General features: G+C 31.6%; 1 protein-coding gene across 1 annotated transcript; it reads right to left on the reverse strand.

Moving 5' to 3' along the window:
• Positions 1 to 560: 560 nt before the first annotated feature.
• On the reverse strand, positions 561 to 953 carry Tsp_13776 (eukaryotic translation initiation factor 2C 2; the record flags this gene model as incomplete). The annotated part of the gene is made up of 2 exons (XM_003366707.1): positions 561 to 708; positions 763 to 953. Coding segments are annotated over 2 exons (339 nt in total), but the record flags the coding sequence as incomplete, so codon positions are not given.
• Positions 954 to 1101: the final 148 nt, after the last annotated feature.

Raw genomic sequence — 1101 nt, forward strand, 5'->3', positions numbered from 1 at the left:
TGTGGTGGATTCTACTGCATATATTCATGGTGGTTAGTATTGGACTAATAGCGCTGGTATTGGGCGGAAATATTATAGTGCTCTTAAACATATTAAGCAACAGAAATAACAAAATATTTCAAAACTGTCCGCTTATTTCACATTAAATCACTTATAACAATTTATTCCAACTTTTTACATGCTTATACAAAAATATTTGTTTTTGATCTCTTTTATTTATCATGCAAACAAACATCTTCACCTCAATATTATACATTTAATATGAATGCTATAATGAATTTATAACTGATCATAATAAGTGTAATGCACAGATTTTAAACCATACTCATTACATGATGTATACTGATTATTTTTAACGCAACAATCTGTCAAACAAAAAGCTAAGATTTAGAAACACATTAAGAAATACACATATGGACACACATGCACACACACACACAGATTGAGAGAGAGAGAGAGAATTAAATATAACATGAAAACAATCACAAATATATTTAGTGCTTACGAATAAACACTAAACATTATACTAGACTAAAATACGCTTCCATCGCTGATACAGATCATGCAAAGTACATGACTGTTTTAACTCTTTTGTGAAGTGCAATTATATTAGCCAATTCTGTTTTCACGGATTCAGCTTTACTGATGGAACTACTACTAGTACCTTTACTGTCCTCATCAGAAAACTTTTCCACTAGCCCAGAATTTCTAAAAAATAAATTCAATAATTCATTCATTTTTAAATAAGTTAATCAAACTTACAATGCTGCAAGAATATGATAACGAGCACGGGCGCAAACTAAATCTGCAAAATATACTGGTGCTGGTATACTGACAGAACGAGCACATCGACCATATAGATGGCAAAAATAGTATGTAATCGACTGCATTACATTCGCATCCATGTTGCTTTCATCAAACAGCACATGATATCGCGTCGGTCTACTAGTTCCCTGCAATTCAAATAATATTAATAATAAAGATTCAAAACATTTCATAAAGTCATACTTGAATTTCCATGATGACTGCACAAAAAGAAATCATATTCATCAGGAGATGTCACTACTCTATCGATACAGTACCCAGCAGATGTTTTTTTCC

The sequence above is a fragment of the Trichinella spiralis genome (genome assembly GCF_000181795.1).
Source record: "Trichinella spiralis strain ISS 195 chromosome Unknown Scfld5550, whole genome shotgun sequence".
Classification (NCBI taxonomy): domain Eukaryota; kingdom Metazoa; phylum Nematoda; class Enoplea; order Trichinellida; family Trichinellidae; genus Trichinella; species Trichinella spiralis.